Source organism: Pelodiscus sinensis, chromosome 2 (assembly GCF_049634645.1).
Source record: "Pelodiscus sinensis isolate JC-2024 chromosome 2, ASM4963464v1, whole genome shotgun sequence".
Lineage (NCBI taxonomy): Eukaryota > Metazoa > Chordata > Testudines > Trionychidae > Pelodiscus > Pelodiscus sinensis.
In genome coordinates, this window is record NC_134712.1 from 112,619,133 (window position 1) to 112,642,860 (window position 23,728).

Consider the following 23,728-nt stretch of genomic DNA (forward strand, 5'->3'; position numbering starts at 1 on the left):
GCCCTCACAGGATTGGACCCTTTGGAGGATAATGTTCATGATAGATCCAAGAAGAAATGAAGCAATAAACTACACTGTAAAGCTTCTAGTTAAATGCCTGAGGGAACACAAGGCTTTGTTAATAACAGAAGCCATTTGCTGAGAGTATACACAAACACCACAACAGTTCTTCGCAGCATATGATATTGAAAAATAAGACAACAAGCTACTGCACACACACAAAAAAGTTACTTTGCTTTCCTTGGGATAGGTTGGAAGTGTGCTGCTGTCTTTTAGACTTTCCAGTGATGTCAGTTTGGGGCATGACTTAGGAGACTAATTATTCAAGACTAAAAGATTATCTAATGCTTGCTGGGTGTGGCCTATGTGGGAAAGAAGTGCTATGAATGGATTCACACCAGAGCAGAGTAGGTTCTTAGTTATACCCGTGCACCTGTTGAAGTCACATATATAACACTGGATAACTCATCTCTTGTCTGTGCAGCAATCTACTTCAGTTATGCAAATAGCATAGCTGAAGTCAACATACTCGCCACGGCATCTAGCATGCAATAAAGTCAGCAGGGGCTGCTCTCCTGTAACTGCCGGCTACTCTTCTCATCTTGATGGAGTACTGGCATCGACAGGAGCATGCACAGAGATCAATTTATCACACCTACATGATAAATCTTCGGCCAGTGGACTGATTGCTGCAGTGTAGTGTAGACAAGGCCTTATTCACACTATTGACCAAGTGCCACTTTTAGTTACACCTGACTTCAGTGCTCTCCTGTCATAGTAATGCTTTTTCACCAACTGTGCAAAAACTTCAAGTACTGCTGTTACCTTGTTCTCCCCACTCCCATCCATTTGTTTGTTCCATCCAGGGCTTGTCTCTTGTCACTGACCAACACTGTAAGTTCTTTGCAAGAGGGACTGGCTTTTTAATATGTGTTAGTACAGCACCAAAGGCCAATGGTTCCTGATTGGGTCCCCCATGTGCTACTGTAATACAAATGATGAGAAATAATTAGCAGAGCTGAGTAAGAAAGACGGCACAGAGCCCGCTTTTCCAATTCCGTGCTAGCAGACTTTCATTTCATGAATCCTAAATTCACACATTTTTAAAAGCCAAACTAAACAAAAGTATTCACAGATTTGACATGGTGGCCCAGTGTCTTGTCAACATATAGGGTGCTAGAACTAAGCGTGTTGCTGCAGCCCCTGGCTTCAAGCGGCTTCCATCATATCCAGGGTTTGCAGTTTGGTTCAATGGCCCTCAGCACCTCAACTCTACAAAGAGTTCCAGCGCTCCTGTTTCAACATTTATTTTATGATGCATTATGCTGCTTCTGACTGCAGCCTGGACACGCCTAAGGCACATGTGGTACAACCAGCATCTTTTACAGTGCTCATTGTTTTGCAAATGTTAACTTGATGCAATAACTTGAGAGCCACACAATTTAAGATTTATATGTGAAGGCTGCTATAATTTGAACCATCTACCTATGGTTCCAGATAAACCTGAGCTAAGCATCCACTGCTGCCCAAGTGAAGCTCCAGAATACAGGTATTGCTATAGCAGCTCTGTGCCATTAATGGATCTCCTTCCTATGTAGGCGGATCCTCCTCTGAGGCATGTCTCTCTCTCACACACACACACACACACACACACACACACACACACACACACACACACACACACACACACACACACACACACACACACACACACACACACACACACACACACACACACACACACACACACACACCAAAGTACAGAACCTAAGGAAGTTCTCACACCTGCACAGAAAAACTCTCTTCTGTTTACTTCAAGATTTTATTCAAATACGACCCACTTTAAATCACCCAGCAGCTGCACAGTCTGTTTCAATACCTTTTCAGTCTCTGAATTCGTAATGCCTCAGCTCACCCAGTCAGCCCAAATTGTTCCACCTCCTTACCCATTGTTCCAGAGCGGTACCCGTCCTCCTTCAGCTGTCCACAAAATGTACTCAATGTTTGTAAAAAAAAAAAAAGGGACAAAGTAAAAAGACCTTTAGCTAGAGCTACTCCTACAAACACAATGTTCTTGCAGTGATAAACAGTATAACATGCAGTGGATGCAGGGTATTTTAAGACAGCCATGGTCAAAGTGTAGTCCTCACAAAGAACTGGCTGATCACATAGTGCTGGCTTTTCCTCTTTTCTAGCTGCTAAATGGCATTGGAATGGCATTACTTTAATTATTATACAATTACTATATATTTTCCTTGTGTGCAACTGCTGTCATTACCACAGGGTTTTCTTGGGAGAGAACATGGTACAGGAGCCAATCTGTCCTTTAAGATCTGGTCCACATTCTGAAAAAGTTTGAAAACCTCCATGTTAATACAGGCCACCCTCGCCATAAGTCCAAGATACGTTCAAAAATACTTGGGACTTATAGTGAAACAACTTAAAGTGGGGATTTTTTTCCCCCTGCAGCTGACTTTCATTTGCGCAATTGGGGGGGGGGAGGACTGTTGTGCGACTTAAGAGCAGGGAACTGGAAGTCTTATAACACATCAGTTCCTACAACATTCTGCTTTAGTGTGGAATGGGTGTATACCGGGGTGACTTATAGTGGGGACGTCCTGTATCTGTAAAACGAACCTACTGAGTTCAATTGTTTTTGAATGATCTTTTAAAATAAATAAATTTTACATTGTGTACATTGTAATGGCAGGGCTGGGTTTGTTTTACTTTTGGGGAGTTAATGGTTAAATTGTTCCTCTACTTTTTAGTGACTTAGCACTGAGATCTCTGAAGGGTGATGGTGATGACAGGCATTGGGACTCATAACAGAAAAGGCTGTTAACAATATTAATAGAAATGTAGCCGTGTTAGTCTGGTGTAGCTGAAGCAAAATGCAGGACTATGTAGCACTTTAAAGACTAACAAGATGGTTTATTAGATTATAAGCTTTCGTGGGCCAGAAAGTGGGTCTGGCCCACGAAAGCTCATCATCTAATAAACCATCTTGTTAGTCTTTAAAGTGCTACATAGTCTTGCATTTTGTTAACAATATGACATTCTTCATCTTCTACGGTCCTTTTTAATCTCATTGTCAGGCAAGGTCCACTGAAGTCCAGAGAGAGAGAGAGAGAGAGAGAGAGAGACAGACAGAGACAGCATAATTACCTCTCCATAACTGTTCCTTCTCTCAATGGAAGGTACAGCCACCTTCCACACTGAGGGAAGAAAACAGCCAACTGGGGCACAGTGTGCCATGCAACAATAGGATGACGGAAGGAAATGTTTGGCCGGGACAAACCTGTGCTCTAATAAAACACATGGGATCTATAATGCTCCACAGGATATTGCTTTTGAAGGGCTCATCTAAGACAACCACCCCCAGAGACTGCCTACAGCTTGACTTATACCTACTCTGTTTTTAAAAGCAATCTTTTTTCCCCCCTTTTTTTAAATTACTATTTTTGTTGAGAACAAAATAGGGAGCAGAAAATGAGTGCTGCAAAGAGCAGATAGCTGAATACTATAGGAAGTGTCACCTGTTCTCAAAATTGATGCTCTCAAAATGAACAAAAAAAATAGTAGCTGCTCCATGGCTAGTGATTACTATCAATACTATGCAATTACTGAAGCATGTGGCATGGAGACTACTTATTACTCAATTGCACAGAAAGCCAGTTTGCTTTGCATGAATGTAGCCAATCCTGGGACTGTCTTCTTTTGAATAACAAACTATACATTTTTCAGACATTCTCTTGGGAGTGATCTTTGTACACATGAAAAGATCGGTTCTCTTTGGATCTGTACTGAGAGCGAGAGAGAGAGGATGGAGAGAGAGAGAGAGTCCCATCATAATTTACCATTTTTTTATGCACAAGTAAAAACTATCACTTTTAATATATTAACAGAGATGGACCCAAACATACTGAAAACCCAAATGCTGGAGTGCTGAAATCCAAACCTGCACTCATCTCCACATTTTGCAAATAGCCCACACCTGTAAAATTGGCCAAACCAGCTGTACCAGATATGAACACAGTTTATGGCTTATTTGAAATGTAGATCAAAACAAGCTTATTCTCAACAATGGGTTTGAACCTGCAGTCTTCATACACATCAAAGACAGCTGGAATATAATAGGAGTTTGGTTTTCATAAAGGCTATAGGATCAAGCTCAGTATTTTCACAAACGAGTGCCATTAAGAATCCCTCCACATATTAACTCTCCTCGCCTTCTCCAAAAAAACCAAAAACAAACCCACAAGAGAGATGCCTTACTTGAGTTTCCCAAAAAATGTAAGTGATGTTCATTTTGTGCCCAGCATATACTGAGAATGAACTTTTGCAGAGAAAGTAGAAATGATCTCAAATAAAGTTAAATAAAACGGGGAGCAGGACAGTCAACAGACACTGGAACAGAGCTTGCTCTTTTTATCTAATGATGCTTTAAAAGAATAAAAGCCAAATGAATAAAGCTATCTGAGCTTTTAGAAAAAATGCAACACATTTATTAATTTTAACAAAGCAAAACACCCCAAGAAGTTACCTGTACATGGATCCTTTACTTTTAAAATATATACAGAACTATTTATCAGGGTATCAATTTTCTTTTAATCAATTACCCCCCTCCCCTCAAATCTAAGTTCTTTTTAGCCCCCTCCTCACTATTACATCTAAGCAACTCAGGGCCAGATTGTTCATTCCTTCCTATTTCTGATTGGGAGAGGGGAGTGAGACAAGAGCTAGGGGTAGAAGATAGGAGTGTGGACTCCTAACAGGCCTCCCTTTTTCTCAGTTACTATTAAAACCTCTCTGCAGACGACCTTTAAGGGTCAGGATCTGCTGATCAGGAATGGCCAGGGAAGGGGATGTCAGCTGCACTGTGCACCGTATTTCACGTGCACTATCTTGCATCCACAATAAGATGTACAATTTTGAAAGTACAAAAGATTGAATTTCATTTCTGCTTCCAATGTATCTACAAATCAGGTAGTTAGAGGTCCACATCTCCCTTTTGCACATGTGTATGAATGCATTCTGTTGATTCTGGTTGAAAAATTATAATGGAGGCCAAATTGGAAAATTTGGGCTTTTACTTCTCAGAGACCGTATCTTGCAGTTTCCTAGGTGGAGCTCCTGAATGAGTGATGCCAAATGCAAGCACACAGCAATACAGCAGAGGCCTGTCAGAGCTAGTTTTGCATTCTTTAATCAAAATATTTCAGCACAGCAAAAATCTCTCTGTCGACACCTCCTTGTGTGCAAAACTGGATTTACTGGCTTCACTATGGACAAGTCATCTGCACATCTCCTCCCCCTCCCAAAGCTTCTGCGCAACAGTTACATAAAGAGAGTCTACATCTAATGTGTGAGAGAAGCAGCATGCAACATCTGGCCCAGTACTGTCTTTATAAATTAGCTGAATGTTGCCAGGTATGTAGTTTAGAATTGCAATATCAAAGGAACTGCCATAGTGCATCAGGCCATGTAAATCCAATATCCACCTCTCTCCAACAGTGGAGAGTGTTGGATGCCTACAAGTAAAGAATTTTTAAACTACAACTAATGTACAACTAATAAGCAACAACATGCCTCCAGAGGAAAGTTTTTTAAGTCCAAGTGGTTCGTGAGTGGCTTATCTCCTGAAGCATGGGGGGGTAAAGCATCCCTTCATTTTTATCCTAGCCAGTGTAACTGTGGATATTTATATTCTTCATCTTTAATCCTCTTGAATACTACCAAGCATTTTGGCCTTCTTTTCAGAAGTCACTCATGATTTTGAGAGGTCATGTGAGGTCCATTGAGGGGTCTGATTTTCAGAGGGTGGGTGCTCAACAATTTCTAAAAATCAGGCTTCTTTTACAGCATCTCAAGTTAAGTACCTAAGATCACTCGTGTCACTTGGATTCAGAGAAAGACCATCATTTTCTCGTGGGAATAGGAGCAGAGGGCTCCTCAAGCTCTGGATAGAAAAAAACCAGTTCTAAGACCTGATCGAATGTAACAGACATATTTAGAGGCATTTTCCCTCTCACGCCAAAACAATGTGACAATCATGATCTTATTCATACATACTGAAATGAGATGTGGCTGCTAGTTCATTTCAACTGTTAGCATTATTTACTGATTAAAATATGACATAGTACACTTGTTAGAACCAACCACTTATATCTGAGTTATTTCTTTAACCATTGGGGAGAGCAAAAGTGGCTTATAATTAAATAAACTTCGTACTCCAGCTTTATAGATTGATACAGTTTGCTAGAATCTGGATAAAACCCATTTTCGGAAGTATACCAGTCACAGAACATTATGCTTCTATTTTGAAATATATTTCAGACAATAAATATAGCACACTTCTGGTTGTATAAGCTGATGTAAAGGCATAGTGACAAAGAAGCTGCAGTCTTATGTGATGACCTCAGTACAGATGTTCTCATTCAAAATGGAAACATCTGCCAGTACTACTAAAACACCCAATGAGCCCTGAAACACAGAAACAGGCATGGAACTGACAAAGAACTATTAGAAGCCTAATGGTAATTACCATTTCTCAGCAGTCTGCAGCCAGTTGACATCAACCATATGAGAAGTATCTCAGATGGGGAAGAGTTTTATGGTGAAGCATTTGAACAGCTAAACCAACATTTTCAAAACTTGGGTACCTGAAGTCAGGTACTTAAACCCATATTTAGGCATCCAAGTGGCCTGCTTTTCAGAGGTGCTGATCGCCCACAGCTCCCATTGACTCCAGTGGGAAGTGTAGTCTTTTACATCTCTGAAAAATATCAAAGCACTCATGGTTCAATCCTACTTCCATTGTAGCCAATGACAGTTTTGCCACTGGTGTTCCATGAGAGCGAGTGCTTATATTTATGTGCCTAGATAAGGACTGGTGCACCTGTATTTCCCCTCCATGTGAAAACATGGTACCAATGTCCATGATAAAGTAGAACTAGATGGCCATGCTGCTATTGGGGTTTTCCTTTGGGGTTTACTCAATAAGGACGTGTATTCTATATTGGGCTAGAATCATAAAGACATTCCTTCTTCCTGGCAGTCCGAGAAGTGGGAGAACAGCCCCCACATGGAGGGCTAAAGGCTTTGCACATTTTTACAAAGGCCCACAAGCCAATCTTCTCTGCTGAAAAACCCACAGTATAGACTGTGTCCAGTCAAGCACCAGATTGTTAACAGTCCACCAGCCCAGTGAAATCTAGCTTTACATATATAGGACATTGTAATGAAAATGACCAATGGAGACCAGCAGGCAGCAACAGCTAACCCTGCCCCCAGGATCAAAGTCAAATTATTTGCCTTTCTTCATTTTTGCTGTCTTCTCTTTTCGCTTCTTCACGTGCTTTGGGATTTTGTTTTTTCTCTTCTCTCTTTGGGCTTCTTTAACCAGCTTTTTCCTTTCCTATGAAAAGGGAACAAACACTTCATGTACAGTAACGATCCTAAAGGATTGTGAGCAGGTTTATAACACGTGCTATGTTACTATTAGAAAAGGTGGAGTGGAGGAGAAGTTAAGCAATTCTGTCCCAGGCTTTCAAATGCTGTTTCAGGAAATGAAATGAACTCCACATTACTAGAGATGAGACTGCTCCACAAAATCCAAGTTCCAAATTTCAGAGGAGTTTGAAGCCAGGAACTTATGGTGGACTCAACCACTAAACATAGAAGTTTATAAAGGGAATGAGAACTCATACTATTTAATTTGTAAACTCCACTATTAGCGCAAATTGTAAAGAATTTGATGCATGGCTTTCTGATATCCAGGCTGGGCTACTCCAATGACCATCGAATGCCAGGCAAGACCAACCCATTGCCTGCAATGAGCTCAGAACACAGCAACCTAATCATCATCAGAGGTTAAAGGAGGGGATTCTATACCACCACAATATGCAACAATTTGAGTCAGGAGGTAAATGCTACTTTATCCAACCAAAACGGCAGGGGCAATTTAGGTAAACACGATATAATTCCAACTGGGATCTGACCAATACAATGAGATTAACTAACATCCCATTCTACAAAAACAGAACAAGGAACTTTTCATTTTACAGCACGTGGGAAAGACAAATCCTTCCCCCAGATTTTCACCATGGCACAGTCATTGTAGGTCAGATCTTTGCACTCAGTTTTAATTATCTTATCTTCTGTGACACTTCAATCCTTCTAAGTTGCATCAGGTTTTCCCTCCATGTAGATCCTGGAACGCCGTGCAAGGGTAGGGACACTCAGTGAAATCCTCTGAGGGCCTGAGGGAACTCTCCAACCTACTGGAGTGGATTCAGAAAGCCACAGAGTTGACACTCAGGAAGATTCAATGCCTTGCACTAATGCAGGCAGAGCTGGGCTTCAAATCAATTCTACATAAAACCCTGTGGATGAAGCCCCTAAAGATGGAAGACCCTCTTCCAGCCTGAAAGCTACACCAAAAGCTATAGAACTACCCAGATTAAGGTGTCCAGATTAAGGTGTTTCCCACACCACATGTGGAATTGCCAGAATACATAAACTTTGTGCAGACTTTGGGCATATCTTCACCTCAAACAAGATATTTTGGCCTTGGAAAGGGTTCAGAAAAGGGCAACTAAAATGATTAGGGGTTTGGAACGGGTCCCATATGAAGAGAAGCTAAAGCGACTGGGACTTTTCAGTTTAGAAAAGAGAAGACTAAGGGGGGATATGATAGAGGTATATAAAATCATGAGTAGTGTGGAGAGGGTGAATAAAAAAAAGTTATTTATTAGTTCCCATAATAGAAGAACTAGAGGACACCAAAATAAATTAATGGGTAGCAGGTTTAAAACTAATAAAAGAAAGTTCTTCTTCACACAGCATGTAATCAACCTGTGGAACTCCTTGGGTACGTCTAAACTACATGCCTCCGTCGATGGAGGCATGTAGATTAGCCAGATCGGCAGAGGGAAATGAAGCCGCGATTAAAATAATCGCGGCTCCATTTAAATTTCAATGGCTGCCCCGCTGTGCCGATCAGCTGTTTGTCGGCAGATCGGGGAAGTCTGGACGCGACGCGCCGACAAAGAAGCCTTTCTTGATCAGCACAGGTAAACCTGGTTTCACGAGGCATACCTGTGCTGATCAAGAAAGGCTTCTTTGTCGGCGCGGCGCGTCCAGACTGCCTCGATCTGCCGACAAACAGCTGATTGGCAGAGCGGGACAGCCATTTAAATTTAAATGAAGCCGCGATTATTTTAATCGCGGCTTCATTTCCCTCTGCCGATCTGTCTAATCTACATGCCTCCGTCAACGGAGGCATGTAGTCTAGACACACCCCTTGTCAGAGGAGGCTGTGAAGGCTAAGACTATAACAGAGTTTAAAGAGAAGCTAGATACTTTCATGGAGGTTAGGTCCATAAAAGGCTGTTAGAAAAGCATAAAAGGGGATAGAAATGGTGTCCCTGGCCTCTATTTGTCAGAGGCTGGAGACGGATGGTACAAGACAAATCGCTTGATCATTGTCTTCGGTCCGCCCCGTCTGGGGCACCTGGCGCTGGCCAGTATCGGCAGACAGGCTACTGGGCTAGATGGGCCTATCGTCTGACCCAGTACGGCCATTCTTATGTTCTTATGGGTGCTCACATTTCCCTTAATTAAAATGGTTAACAGAATAAATTAAAAGCTTCTTCTTTGCTCTCACTGAGCAGCGCATGTATGTGCGCTCTCTCTCTCTCTCCTCTCCCTGGATCAGAGAGGGGCAAGTGTATGACTTCCTGAGCAACTGACCTTTTTGTCCATGCTGTCTTTAGCTGGTTGATCTTTGGGATGCTGTGACTCTTCCTGTTCTTTACAGACCGAGTCACAGTTATCAGAACTGCCCTCATCTTCTGAATCTGATGCCATCTCCTCTTCTTTTTTTTCCAGGAGTGCAGGGACCTGAAGGATACACAGAAGGATTTTGGCCTTAACCAGAAGACAGTGGAACATTTAAAAAATATATACATGTGCATTTAAATGGCAGAGCCTCCTGAAAAGAAAGCCTTCACCTAATGTGTGTTTAGCCACTTCTCCACAAGCATTGTGCCTCTAGACACTGGTATTAAAACTACAAAATAGAATAAAACAAAATTAATCCAAGTTAAAAACAAAGAGTATAGTAGACAATGCAAATACAGCTGTCTCAGGGGAGCTTATTACAAAACAGTTGCACCACTACCTCCCCACCAAATAGAGTTAAAGTATTGTTTTGTGGTATACACAGAGCCTTTTAAAAAAAAAAAAAAAAAAAAAAAAAAAAAGAATTCTACCAAAGCCAGATTTAGGAGTAACTTCACATGGTCTTTAGCAGTAACATAGTCAGACGTCTACATTGCAAAACAGAGCTGTGCATTAATGATACAGGGGAACAAACATGTCATAATCTGGTCCCTTAATGTGGTTACATTTGCATTATAGACATGATCTGTCTAGTGCTGTTTGACTGAACATGGCTTCCAAAAAAGAAAAAAATCCTACGGTTGCAGGATATCTGCAGTCACTTACAGATTGATTAAATATAGCATTTTTTTTAGCCTATGTGTTTTAAAGGACTTTACTGCAACATTTCCATTAGTGAGTACATAAATACTCCATGTACAACCAGGAGTGGCCCTAGACAAGCTGCAGGCAACGGGCGCCCTAGGCAAAAAGCGCTATCGCGCCCCGGCCTCCAAAGCCCTCAACGGCAGTTTATCTTGGTGCCCTAGGTAACCGCTTAGTTGCCTGTATTGATGGGCCGCCACTGTGTACAACAATCACAGCACAAGTCACACAAAACGTAACAGCACTTGTGATAATGTGGCATTCTATATCAAGTACGTTTTCTGCACTGGGAAATCCTTTTTCCCCCCATTCCTAAATGTAGACTTGGACATATGCTGTTTCCACCTACGGTGATCATCCAGTGGCTCCCTGAGCATTTTCATTCCTGAGTTACTCCAGCACTGGTAGAGTAATGCAAAGTAATTCCACCTACTGCAGCACATGGTATTCAGGTACACAGTGGTGTAAGGAAAAAATCTTAGCTCCTGATACTGCAACTGCTTCTCTGCTAGAAAAAAACAGTCAGCCCTTCAGAAATCAGGGAGCTGCCTCCATTGAACCAAATGCAAGATCTGGCCTTATTTAATACTGCTCGGTAAAAGTCACTATAAAAGAAAAACTTAGCAGTCCTCTCACCTTCTGAACACCTGACAAGTCCTTCTTCAATCCCGTCACTGTCTGGTAGAGAATCTAGACACCAGGATAAATTAAAATCAATTATACAAAAAAAAAATCTAGCAGCAAAACTCTCATTTTGAACCTGACAACCAGAGAAAACAGGTTGATGATTATATTAGGTGTGCCTGTTTTCCAGTGCCATCCACAAAAATCTGAGCACAAGTAGTAGATTCTGCACATCAGGTTTTACAAACCAGAGATTCCATAGGCCTGACCCTCCGTTTTATGAGATCACACTGTGTTCCCTGTGAATCTTTTGTATGGAGAAAGTTCACAACTTTTTATACACAGAAGAGCTGAGAGAAACACAATTTAGGGCTTGTCTTACCAGCTCACTGGCATCATTATCATCTATGCAATATTCATGTACAAATATGTTACCCACTGTGCAAACTCACCCAATGACAGAACCCCACCCTACAGTTTCCAATCTAAAAGAACAAAACAGAAGATGAGTAGCTGTTATAGACAATGCTGGCTACATTTTGCAAGTAGTCTGGTGATTTAGCTTTTTTTGACACCTTCCAGAATTAGGGATGTAAAAGGTTAATGAGTTAACCACTAAGCATTAGGCTTATCAGAATGCTTACTGGGTAACCAGTTAATTGGACTGCCAGCTGTGTTAGGCTGGCTGGTGGCAAGCCAGCCGGGTTAGGGCAGCAGGCGGGGCTGTATAGCAGGCAGGTGGGACCCTGACTGTGCTGCAGTAGCCCCGGCAGGCAAAGGCGGAATTTCGGGAGGGGGGACAGCCGTCATGCACTTCAGGACACAGCTTGCTTTCCAACCCATTTCCAGGATGCTAAGGGAGTGAGGGGAAAGTGCTTGCATTCCGTGCATGCCTCTCACACCTAGATGGCGAAGAGAGTTCACCAGCCAGGTGTGAGAGGCATGCACGGAATGCAAGCACTTACCCCTCACTCCCTGATAGTCCGGGGAACGGGATGAAAAGCAAGTCAGATGAACAGCAAGTTGTGTCCCGGAGCACACCGCTGCTGCCCCTCCCCTCCCAGAATTCTGCCCTTGCAGACAAGGACAGGCAGAACCCCAGCTGTGCCACATCAGCCCTAGGCAGGAGTAGGTGGGACCCCAGCCTTGATCGTACTGCAGAGACCCCAGCAGGACCCCAGACCCGGACCCTGGAGCAGGCAGGACCCTGGAGCAGGCAGGACCCCAGACCCAGACTCTGGAGCCTGCTGTGCCACAGCAGCCCAGCCATACCTACTCACAGGCCTGGTAGGACACCTCCCCCCGCACCCTGGATGCCCTGCACCTACCAACAGTTAACCCATTAAATGATGCAATTTTAATCATCTAACCAGTTAAGTGTTTTGATGAATGTTTATATCCCTTTCCAGAATGGGAAGATCATCTAGAAAAGGGACAAATAATACGGTTTCAATACACGTAGTACAGCCAATGTGCTGTAATGCACTGATGACACTTTTTTTAAAAACACGTAAAGAGAAAATTGTGATGTCTTTACTTAAATCATCTTCGCAACTCACTTATTAGAATCTTCAGCTATACAGGTGTTTTTAATTACGTTCCTTTGTCACTCAAAAATGGATCTCTTTTAAAAAGCCCTAATTTTCTGAGTTAAAATCTCTTACTGTGCGTAACACAGATTTTGAGAACTCGGTCTCTACATTTTGTAACACCATAGCAAATTGACTTCACAGACCAGGAGCAAAGTCTACACTATTCATGGCATATCCGAGGTATCTAACAAGGGCCCGATGGTGAGTCTTGTCTATATAGATACCACAAAAGCTCTGTTACACAGCTCTATTGAAGTGAGGTTGATCAATGAACACCTGACTGTAGTACAGTTTTAGCTTTATTCTGGGAAATTGGAAAATATCTGAAGTTTCAACAGGACAATGAACAATGGAAAAAGTAAGTTCAATTATTCCTATTGCTAGATTCCAGCTTATGTATTTCCACATTATACTTCTAGTCAAACCACAAAAATTATACAAAATTAAATTTCAAAGGGATGTGGCTGCATTTTTATTTTGTAAAAACGAAAGTCAGAAGTAAGATCCTTGGACTGAGGTGTAACTAAGATCAATGAATTTACACCAGAGATGAATTTGGTCTTTCTTCCACCATATGTGAAGTTTATTCCATACATAGCTGAAACTGAATGCCAAGTTGATTTGACAGCTACCACAAATCCATTCAGAAAGAGGATGTGATTGTTTGCAGCTGATCCCTGACATTTTAGTGTGTCTTCTGAATGCATTCATTCTTGAAATTTTTCATTTATATAGTTACAAAACCAGGATTCACCGGGATTCACCAAGAGTTAAAACAAACCGCTGGTGATTCTTCCACAAGAAACCACAGCTAATGGTACTACCTTTGGTTACATTTCTCTGCCAGTTCAAGTTGTTTGTAATGGCTCAGGAAGTCTACTTACATTATCTTGCTGTACGTTTAATGCCATGTCCTCTTCCTTCAATTTCATCATAACATCTACATCCCTCTCATAGTTTTTAACTTCAGTCAGGGTTCGGGGGATATAAGCTTTCTTAAACACCTAACAGGGTAAAATGAAACAAGTAGATTTACTGACTTATATGTAGTTCTGATTACAGAACTTTTCCTTGGGAATCATCCTGATGAGTACCTGGGATCAGATGACACCCATAATTTACAGATCCTATCTCATCGTCTTTGGCCACCAGTACTCAGGGCTCTGGGATTCAGCCCCACGTGGAGTGCCTGAGGATCAGAGCTTCACCCCATGCCCCCCAGCTTCAACCCTGTGGGAGACAACGAGGGAGCAGGGGCACCAGGGATTGGGTCTTCATCCCCATGACAACCAGTTTCAGCTCCACAGGGGATGCTTGAGATTGGTGCTTCAACCATGGGGCCCCATGGATCCCTTGAAAGGGCTCATGGACCCCTCCAGGGAGCAGTGGACTCCTGGCTGAGAGCTGCTGGTGGTCTAGGAAACCTCCTAATGACACAGGTGACACTGACCAGAGATTACAAAGAAGATTTCATGAGAAGAATTTAGATTAGGGGTCTCAAACTTCCAGCCCACAGGCCATCCCTGGCTGGAGCAATTGTACCATCTGGCCTGGAAGTCCCAGTGGGCCAGCAGACGGAGGGGATCCATTCCCATCTCCCAAACTCTGCCCCTTCCTGTCACTGCACCGCCCTCTCACCCCCATCTTACCCCATTCCCAGAGGACGCGGTTTCAGGGATTATCAAGGGGAGGCCTTGTGCAGCAGGGCAGCAGCGGATGGACCCCTCGCATTTCTCATGGTAGCAGAAGCCACCGGGAAGTGGAGTGAGTTTGCCTGCTGACTATGCTCCACCTTCTTGTGGCTCCCGCTGCCAATGGGAAATGTGGGGAGGTCAAACAGCTGCTGCCACGCTGCACCAGGCCTCCTGAGTGATTCCCAAAGGTACGTCATCAGGGTGTCATGGTGGGGGAGGGGGCAAGAGTGGGGTTATGGCAGGAAGGCATAAGGCCTGGTGGAACAGTAACGGACATTCCTCTCTCCCCCAGAATGCACAATTGCTCTATCTGAGAATGAGCCAGGAGTTTTGAGACCATTTGGTTTAGATCAAGGGATCTTAAACTTCACTGCACCATGACCCCCTTCTGACAACAAAGTTGCTATATGACTTCAGGTGGGGGGTGGAGCCTGAGCTGCAGCAACCTGAGGTACGGGAAGGAAGGACATGTCTACACTGGGGAGTTATTTTGAAATAACAAGCAGAGCGTTCACACTAACAAGCCTGTTATTTCGAAAAAAGGGGCTGGTTATGTTGAAATAATAAGTCCTGCTTTCCCTGGGGAATAAGCTTATTTCCAAATAGTCGTTTCAGGAGTTATTAATCTCATAGAGTAGATATAGCCGATGAGCCCTGGGACTGGAGCAAGGGCTTCAGTTTCAGCCCTGGGTTCCGGCAAGTCTAGTGCTGGTGACCATATTAAAATCACCTTCCTGGGGATGAAGGAAGGATAAGGGGGTGCAGAATGTAGAGGTTGGGGGGTTCCTCCAGTGGCACAGTGGCTAAGGTACCCGCCTCCGGACCCAGAGGTCGAGGCCTCAACACCCATCAGGCCCCCCCCGCAGGGACAGCCAACCCTGGCACCCTTGGGACAAAGGAGAGATAAGGGAGCGCAGAAAGTCTAGTGCTGGTGATCATATTAAAATCGGTTCACAACCCACCTTGGAATCCCAACCCACAGTTTGAGAACCGCTGGTTTAGATATCATATAAAGAACCATTTAATATCTGAAAGCCTCTCCACTTGGTTCAGGACATATCAGTGTATTGAATGTAATATTCTGTGAATCAAGGAGAACATTACAAAGTCTTCAAAAGGGATAATGTAAAGCTTCCTCTCCTGGCAGAGGAAAAAAAATCCTCACCTCCTCATCCACATGATCTTGACTGGACCTTTCTTCCTCTGTTCTTTGGGCTGCTATTTCCATCGCCTACAGCAATATGAAGTGCAATACAAAATCATCACTCTTCATAATCCCGTCCCTCATGCTGGATGATAATTCACCCAGCAGCTCCTAACTGTGTTTCCTCACCTCCACTCAATTCACAGGGAAGCTGTTCTTTCCCACTCATGGAAAACACTCCAGCTTTTCATACAACAATGCCTTTAGTGACACCTACCGGTGCAGAACATTTCTGCAGGGCACAGCCACTTAAATCCCACTCCTGGCCACTGATGTGCTTACTAAGAGAGAGGGAAAACCCACTTTCCCTTCTTTCCTGCCAATCCAAACACAGAGCCATATTATGCCTGTACCTACACCAGTATGGGATAACAGGGAGTCTCTGCCTGCTGCTCATGTTCTCACACAGGAGGCTGCTTGCATTCCTCAAATGCAAAGAGTTCCTCCTATTGCTCTGGACATCCAGAAGAGTGAGATGGGAGTATTGTAGCCACAGTTCTCCTCCCTCCAGCCCAGTGCAACGGAGAGTTGCCAAAAGCTGTGTGCATCACACAAGTGTGTAGGGACTGCTTGGAAGCACTAGACCCCTACCCAGTGTTCCAAGTTGGGGCAGGAATAATGTCACCTGACCAGGGGCGGCCCAAGGTGGGCTGCTGGCAGCTGGTGCCCCAGGCGGAATGCGCGATCGGTGACCCCGCCTCCACAGCCCTCAATGGTGTGACATCATCATTGGGCGCCCGTTTAACGCAGCGCCCTAGGCGACAGCCTAGTCGGCCTATATGCATGGGCTGCCCCTGCGCCTGACGCCCCGTTCCCAACATGGCGGAAGTCAGGATACGAGAGTCTTAATTTGATACTTCACCATCTTTGTTGCTTTGACTACCAGAGCTGGAATTTACTGCAACAGCTAACTGGTAAAGGAGACCAGAACATGGTTGCTGGGGCTGATGACATGACGAAGGGACTGCTAGAGCTAGGAGGCTGGAAAATAATCGTCTATTCAATAACATCCTATGGGGCAACAACTGAACCCCAGCTGAATTTAAACCCACGTCTGCTTGAGTCTCAACAAGACTAATGAGACAGAGGGAAGGGGAAAAGAGCAACAGTGAGTAACTGAGACCAGCCTGTAGCAGTCCTCTCCTCCTAGAATAAGTAAGTTCCTTTCACCAACTGGACCAATCAACATTTAGCTGGTGATACTGGTTTCTTCAGGGTGGGTGGAAGCTTTCTTCACTACACTCAAACTCATTTACCCCCAATTCTGCCTCTTTCATCCCACTCATACACCCCACTCCACACAAACATGACGGAGAGGAGTGGATAAGTTCCCCTGAGTTACATATATTGATGTTAAAACACTTCTACTTTCTTTTAACTGCTGTCTCATTACACCGGGCATAATCTTTACTGCAGAAGCATCACTGTGGGATAAATGGAATAGATTAACTTGAACCATTTCTTATTTTACTCCTTAAATCAAGACTCAAGTCTGACCTTTGAGAGATAAGCATCCAAGTTGTCACTTGTGATAGAAGGATCTGTAATAAACTCAAAGAGCTCTCTCACAGTCATCACTGCAACACCGTACTTCCAGAAAAAGTCTGCCAGGAAGCAGGGGAAAAAACAAAGTTAGAATGATTCAAGTTCACTTCAAGTTTATACACCATCAAAGTGATATTAAAGTGACAGTATATTTCAAAAAATAGTTTTATACATTGGGGAAATTTCCTACAAGGTCTGCAGACTCCTACTGGGTGTGGTTATCAGTAAACTTTTGGTCACCCAAAATCCAAGTTACCCATCCTCCAGACACAGCAAATGAGAACGAAGCATGCAAATTTGAAGCCCAATCCCTGTTCCCATTGAAGTGACTTCAATGCAAGGCAAATGGAACCAGGAAACAAGTGAAAAGCAGGAAGGTGGCAGGAAAGGCTTCATAAAGGATCAAGCAGGTGCAGTAAGTTGGGATTAAACTTTGTAGATATCAAACAGTAAAATCCGAAGATCTAGAATTTCTAGAAATCAGAATCAAAGATGTGCCCTAAGGTACAGTTAAGATCTATTTACATATCATTCATAGGGGGACAATATAGCACACACCTTAGACTAAATGCCCATTCTTTGATATTCATACCCAGCTGGCTTAAGATACCAACACTAACTAAATCTGAAAGTTGACAGAGCAAATAAGGTTTCATATCCAAGTAAAAACCAAAGGCGTTCCATGGGGTATTTAGCTGAATACTCTCTAACATGAAAGCTCTCTGTGGATAAATCAACATAGCATCCCTGAGAAATGAATTAGAAAGACAGCCTGGAAGCAGCTAAGGTGGCTCTCACAGCTGGGACAGAACTCATAGCATCTAAGATCACTGTCATGCTCATGGAGAAATACTCTTGCAAGTTCTATAGTAAACAAAGTAAACATCAGTGTGGAAGTAATAAAGCAGAAAACTGGGGTGACAAAGAGCCTTCCAAAGTCACATGGCACTTAGAGAAAGCAAGCCGCACAATGTGGAGAAGAGAATAGATGGTGCAAATAGCAGAAGGAAATTTTCACAAACCCATGGAACACCAGAGGGATAAGACACTACTAGTTCATTGGCTCCAAAGCAATATGTGACAACAAAATTTGAGAAGTTCTGTTTTACAGAGTTTTCTTTTTTCTTAAATAAAGATTTCAGACAGCAAGGAAGACAATGTTAACAAAGTAACACCGATTGTTTTGACGATTTCAAAGCAAAATGCATACCAGGTGTTGTATGTTTGTACAATATGAAGATAATTTAAATATTTTTAAATAAAATACCGTTTGAGGGTGCTTACTACATCTTACTGAACTTGACATGAAATATTAGTATAGTTCTTTAACAACAGATCATCAAGGGCCCCAAACCTGTAACCTGTTCTACACAGTTGCAAGGACTAACACATAATCAAATCAAGACTAACATTTTGTTGACTAAAAAATTCTGTACTTGATTTGTAATCACTAAACAAAGCAGACCTTTAGTCTAGCTGTAACTGCAGGTAGATATTTCCTTTGTTGTAATAAAAGAAATTGTGTGAACTCTGCTTTCCTTAGCCTAGCCTAAAACATAAGCTTACATGTAATTGAATTTGTGTAACTTACTGCAGATTGGTGAGCTGTACTTAGTTTAGTGTAGTGTAGTTTATTGGTTTTCTAATTAAACTTTTGCACATCCTAAGATAATGCACATTTTAATTAACTCCATCCTGTTCTATACACAGTCTGAAGAATACAAGGAAGTACATGGTTAACATTCCTAATGGAATGAGCTATCAGAAGAGGAGCTGACCTACTGCCCACTCACCATTGATATTGGCACAATCTTTCCGCAGGAATTCTAATGCATGTGGATGATCATGCTCCACCGACTGAGACACATCAATGATATACACCTCTCCACTGTGGTATCTGAAGATGCAGCAAGGGAAAACCAGGGAGAAAATTACAAATATCCCACCATTTGAAAACAAAATGGTTCATTATTTTGTGGGCCTAACGCTAACGTTTTGCTGTAGGACACATTCTATATACCGCAGGGTGTTTCTTTCCCCAGTTATACTATTGAACATTACTTAAGGGAACAATCTTGGGGTGAACGTAAAAAGCAATTTTAGAACAATGAACTAAAATGCCTTTACTTGTTTATTCTTCAGCCGATGAAAAGACTCACTGAATGACCTATTTAGAGAAGTATTTCGCAAGTTAAATTATCTGAGAGAAATCTGGGTTGAAATCTGCATAATAATCAGGTAAATTATAAAGCAGAGCTGAAAGGAGAATACCACTCTCCCACAGGAGTATATTAGTACTCCACACATCTACAAATTATGAGAGAAGCCATCAATGCCTACATTTCAAATGATAAAACACAGAAGAAGGTTTAAAAACATACAGCATATTAAATTCACTGAGATCTGCATGAACAAGCTTGGCATCCTGATACATTCTTCTCATGTACTGTATGACCTGTAGATACAACTCCCGGGCTTTTGAGTCAGATAACTGAGCATTTTTCAACAGAGGAGCAGGCCTTAGATTTAAAAACAAAAAAAACAAAAAACAGAATAAATTCTCCATTTCACACCAGCTGTATAGTCCCTTCACCACAATACTTAATGTATTTTAATTCAGTAACTGGAGAGACCTCAGTGATTTACTCAAACACTGGACACTCTTGGGCAGCTCTACAATTAATATAAATATTCATAGCTCCACAGCATAAAGTGGAACTACGTTTTACACCAGCTGAAGAATTAGACCACAACACTATTAAATATTTACACTAGAAAATGTTAATTAACACTTCTAATATGCATCACTAATGAATTTTCCAACTAAAGCATTAATACCTTGCAACCTGAGCTATGACATTTATTTTACATTCCTTTAACACAGAATCCTCAACATCCATGTTCTATGAAGTATGAAAAGTTCCATGTACATCTAGTTACTGCACTGGCACCTTAATTTCTAGCTAAGGCAGACTATTTGCTCACTGTTTGCATGGATTAGGCTTTGGAATCAGGCAGACCGTCTGCAATAGGAGCTAGTGGGGATTTAGATATTGTACATCTCATCTATATATAAAAGCAATATACTCAATTTATCACAAGCCTATCCCACAAAGTAAGCAAATTCAACAGACTTTTTTTTAAAATGACCTTTGTTCAAGCCTATTAATAAAGAAGTTCTCATTGATTTCTTGACGATACTTACATGTCATCCTTACCAATAAATCCCATGACAAGTACATGACTTCTTAGCATAATTGGCTCTGGACAAGGTATTTGTGCTGTATTCAACCTGTAAAATTACAGTAAACCACCCATAACTACTTATTAAAAACAAACGCAATCTATAGGATTTATAATTTGTATTATGATTGTACCAAGAGGCACCAATTAACTTTGGAGCCTCTGTGTGGTAGGTGCTCTACAGAGAAACAGACAGCCCTTTCTCAAAGGACTTACTTTCTAAATATACAAAGGGATGTATCATAACCCACATTTTACAGATGGGAAGTGGACACACAGAGAGAAAGTCCAAGGTTGGACAAGAAGTTTGCAGCAAACCTCAAAAGTGAGCCCACACCTGCTCAGTCCCAGTCTTAGCCACAAGACCATAAATCAGACCTGGCATTGTGAGACTTTAGTGCTTTGAACCCCACAAAGCACCTCGACCAGGTTGAAGGGCAGTTTGCCCTGTCCCTCTCTTCCAAAGGCCCCCAAACTGAGTTGTGCTGAGTCACGCTTAGTCGTTTGGAATGTGGCAAGCTATGCCGTAGTCCAGTGTTGATCTCACTGGCAATGGGCAGTATGGGCTTGGAGTTTTTGAAGATCGCTATTATATTGCTTACTAACTGGTCCATTAGTACTTAAAAAGTTATGCTGGTTAGCACTAAAAGTTCCATAGTGCGCTTTGAACATAGATACATTGAACACTTTTAGCTTTAGAAATCACAGCCCTGTTATGCACTCTGTAGATCTACGCTTTGTTATATATTTTTCGTTATACTAAACTGATCCGTATACCTTCCATCCACTATCCAGTTGCATTAGCCAGTCTGCCCCTCTGTTGCTGACCAAGTGCTTCATCCTTACCCCACTCTGCCCTTTCCAGACAGACAAATGCCTGCACTACTAACAGCTGGTCACAAGTTAATGACATTGCTGTGATTTATTCTCCCCACAAATAGATGAAATAATAAGAGACTTCTTGAAATGGTGCCTGTGTAACGTATACACTGCAAAAAGAGAATGGTCTCCTTTGTCCCAGGAGTCCTTTGCAGCTCCACTCTCTTCTCTGATGGAAGGCAGGGGGCATATGAAAGGTCTGTGCTGTGAGGGGACTGACTGTGTCCTGCAATAAAATGGCATTAACCCTGCCCATTGGTGGAAGGCAATGTGCCCGACAGTCAGTATTCCACTGTGGAGTATGATGGAGTTGAGTCAATACAGCTCATAGTGTTTCAACTTGGAATAAATAATACTTTGCACGTCTGGCTCCCCATCTACCTGGGGAAACTGACTGTCTTCTGACAGAATTTTCAGTGGTGAGTGTGGGACATAAGAGAATCTGTTCCCCTACACAGGATCTGGGCAGCAGCTGTTTGACAGAACAAGAAATAAGGAAAACTCCTGTATCTGGCTGAGAATACAGAGTGTATGGAATGGAATTTCAGAGCTGGAAGGTGGGCAGGAAGAGGGGAGGAGGAAGGACCCCAAGTGAACATACCAAGCAGGACAAGGAAGGAGGACTCCAAGACACCATGCCATGGAATCAAGCCAAGAAGGAAGCAGGGACTTCAAGAGGAAGAAGGATCTGCATATAGACAGAGCTTAAGATTATTTGTGTCTTGGCTGTCACCAGTTGAGAGCGGGGATAATAATGCTCCTTTTTGTGGGTAGTAGAGGGCTTTCTCCTGTGGGCTGTTCCCCAGTTCTGGGGGGTACTTTGGTGCAGTGGCTGGGATTCTCTGCTGCTCCATTTCTGAAACACACAGCACTATCTCCCTATCACGCCTTTGTGAGAGACAGTATGAATCATGGGGCAGATCAGGTTCCAGACATCTTGTTCCTCCATAAGGTAGGACAGGATCTGAGGCAGATTAATATCAGATCCCACCTTTTGTGCTTGGGTGGGGAGGGGCATCTGGGACAAGCTGGAGCTCAACAGAACATATACCGTCAAATGATCCACCCCCTGATGGTACCGGCTTATTGGATAGCTCTCTAGCTTGCCTCATTCCCTCCTCCCTGACACCTCAACTACTCACTCACAAAACCACTGATCCTAATTGAAAGAGGCTACAATGCTCTCTCTCTCTCTCTCTGCAAGTTTCAGCAGGTTTCACTCTGCAGTTATGTCCCTCATTGTCTTGGGTTTTCAAAAATGCAAGAGTTAGGAGAACAAGGCCTACTGAAAGTTAATGAGACTTGTACTCCTAAGTCATATAAACACTTTTGAAAATCCTACACTAAATCTAGTGGGAAAACACTGGGTCCATAAATGGAAGAGATGACCAATGCCTCCCCAATGAGGGCAGGGTGCCAGAATTACTTAGAAGAGTAATTGTTTGACCTTTGCAAGAAAATCAGACTTGACACTGATGATAGCTTCTATTATCACCTTCTCCCTCACCCTACTATTCTGGAGAATGTTTTAACCAAACAGCCCTAACAACTGTCTGTGCCAAAATTAAATATAAAAATCACCTTATTAAATTCCTCATCTCTTTTTCTGCCCATGTCTTCACCATTTTCCTCGGGTTTCCTTTACAGTATCCGTGACGAAATCTTAAAAACAAACACACCACAAAGACTTAAACATTATCATATTGTTCTATTTATAGAATATCTGTGACAAAAATTAAGAGCAATCTCCTGAAGATGTTTGTCGTCATTAAAGAACTCCAACTCACCTGAATTCCCCACTCACATATTTATCCCGATCTTTAAACATCAAAATAGAGGTTTTATAAATCTTTATTGCTCTGTTCTCTCCATTCACTGTACTGGCATGATAGACATTAGCCTATAAGGGTAAAGGTACAAGAAACAGCATTAATGTCCTGGGAACAATTGAAGTACTGAAAAGTTTGCTCAGGCATCAAATACTGTCAAGAACACAATTTTCTAGAAGAAAGATTAAACCTTTGGGCTTTGTCACAAGGTGGCTGCCCCTTTAAATGAAAATGGGTCTGAATCCCACCTGTGACATAGCCAACTCTCCTTCACAGAGGGGCCAATCAGGCCCCTGGTGTACATAAGGGAGAGATTTTAGGTGAGGAATAGATCTGAGCCTGATCAGCTGCAGAAAGCAAGAAGGCTTCTCCTGGAGAACCTGAGATAGCAGGGGAAGGTTGTTTGCCCACTTCTTGGTGGTAGGTCCTGACCTCCAAGCCAGGTAGGACAACGGCACTCTAGTGGAAATGCCCTGGAGGGAGGACTGTTAAGCTGATCTTGTTCTGAGTTACACTTGTTTTGACAGACTTTATTAAAAGTCGAGATAGAACTAAATGAGCATAACTGGG

The 23,728-nt window shown here is 42.5% G+C and overlaps 1 protein-coding gene and 1 long non-coding RNA gene across 5 annotated transcripts in view; one reads left to right on the forward strand and one right to left on the reverse strand.

Annotated features, from left to right (window-relative positions):
• The window catches only part of LOC112543992 (uncharacterized), a 59,273-nt gene extending 49,244 nt beyond the window's left edge, over positions 1-10,029 (forward strand). Inside the window, exon 4 of one of the 2 annotated variants that reach the window (XR_012901658.1) lies at positions 9,892-10,029. This is a non-coding gene — a long non-coding RNA (uncharacterized LOC112543992). The remainder of the gene's footprint in view (positions 1-9,891) is intronic. The other variant, XR_012901661.1, reaches the window with a different exon arrangement.
• RIOK1 (RIO kinase 1) overlaps positions 4,483-23,728 on the reverse strand; it is a 29,894-nt gene continuing 10,648 nt past the window's right edge. For 2 of the 3 annotated variants that reach the window (XM_006138790.4, XM_025179343.2), the window contains exons 8-18: positions 23,117-23,229; positions 22,911-22,991; positions 20,413-20,499; positions 19,589-19,726; positions 19,001-19,104; positions 17,160-17,266; positions 15,624-15,689; positions 13,649-13,768; positions 11,185-11,238; positions 9,754-9,903; positions 4,483-7,417 (exon numbers count right to left, since the gene is read on the reverse strand). In XM_006138790.4, the coding sequence (XP_006138852.1) occupies positions 7,307-7,417; positions 9,754-9,903; positions 11,185-11,238; positions 13,649-13,768; positions 15,624-15,689; positions 17,160-17,266; positions 19,001-19,104; positions 19,589-19,726; positions 20,413-20,499; positions 22,911-22,991; positions 23,117-23,229 (1,131 nt within the window). In that variant the 3' untranslated portion in view covers positions 4,483-7,306. Of the gene's footprint in view, positions 7,418-9,752; positions 9,904-10,013; positions 10,073-11,184; positions 11,239-13,648; positions 13,769-15,623; positions 15,690-17,159; positions 17,267-19,000; positions 19,105-19,588; positions 19,727-20,412; positions 20,500-22,910; positions 22,992-23,116; positions 23,230-23,728 lie in introns of those variants that run through there. The other variant, XR_012901656.1, reaches the window with a different exon arrangement.